Source organism: Eimeria mitis, genomic scaffold (assembly GCF_000499745.2).
Source record: "Eimeria mitis Houghton genomic scaffold, Emh_scaff1952, whole genome shotgun sequence".
Classification (NCBI taxonomy): Eukaryota; Apicomplexa; class Conoidasida; order Eucoccidiorida; family Eimeriidae; genus Eimeria; species Eimeria mitis.
The window spans coordinates 7,107-7,588 of NW_013570276.1; the positions used below are offsets into that span (position 1 = coordinate 7,107).

The window sequence follows — 482 nt, forward strand, 5'->3', positions numbered from 1 at the left end:
CCCTAAACCCTAAACCCTAAACCCTAAACCCTAACCCCTCTAGGGTTGTATATGTATAGGAACGGTCGAGGGTTTAGGGTTTCAGATCAGGGTTTAGAAACTTCTAGGAAACACTAAGACAACGGGTTCGGGTTCAAATCTAGGGTCTAGGGTTTAGGGTTTAGGGTTTAGGGTTTAGGGTTTAGGGTTTGTGCGGCTGCAGGACGTTGCTCTCGAGCAGTATATCGATGATGTATTAAAGAGAGAAGGGCCCAGGGGTTTGATGCTAGCTGGCGCTGTTGCGCCCCCCACCCAGAATCTCCCGAAAACCCTTGATAGGAGGGTGAGATCTAGGGTTTAGGGTTTAGGGTTTAGGGTTTAGGGTTTATGGTGTTTTGTGTATGAATTTTTTTTTTTTTCTTGTATGATTTGATTTCATCTATCATCCAGTTTATTAAAAAAAAAAAAAAAAAAAAAAAAAAAAAAAAAAAAAAAAAAAAAAA

At 40.2% G+C, this 482-nt stretch overlaps 1 protein-coding gene across 1 annotated transcript in view; it reads left to right on the forward strand.

Annotated features, from left to right (window-relative positions):
- The window catches only part of EMH_0046380 (uncharacterized protein), a gene marked incomplete at both ends in the record, with an annotated part of 5,927 nt that overhangs the window by 3,450 nt on the left and 1,995 nt on the right, over positions 1-482 (forward strand). Inside the window, one exon of the mRNA XM_013496158.1 lies at positions 203-322. Coding sequence (XP_013351612.1) covers positions 203-322 — 120 coding nt within the window. The remainder of the gene's footprint in view (positions 1-202; positions 323-482) is intronic.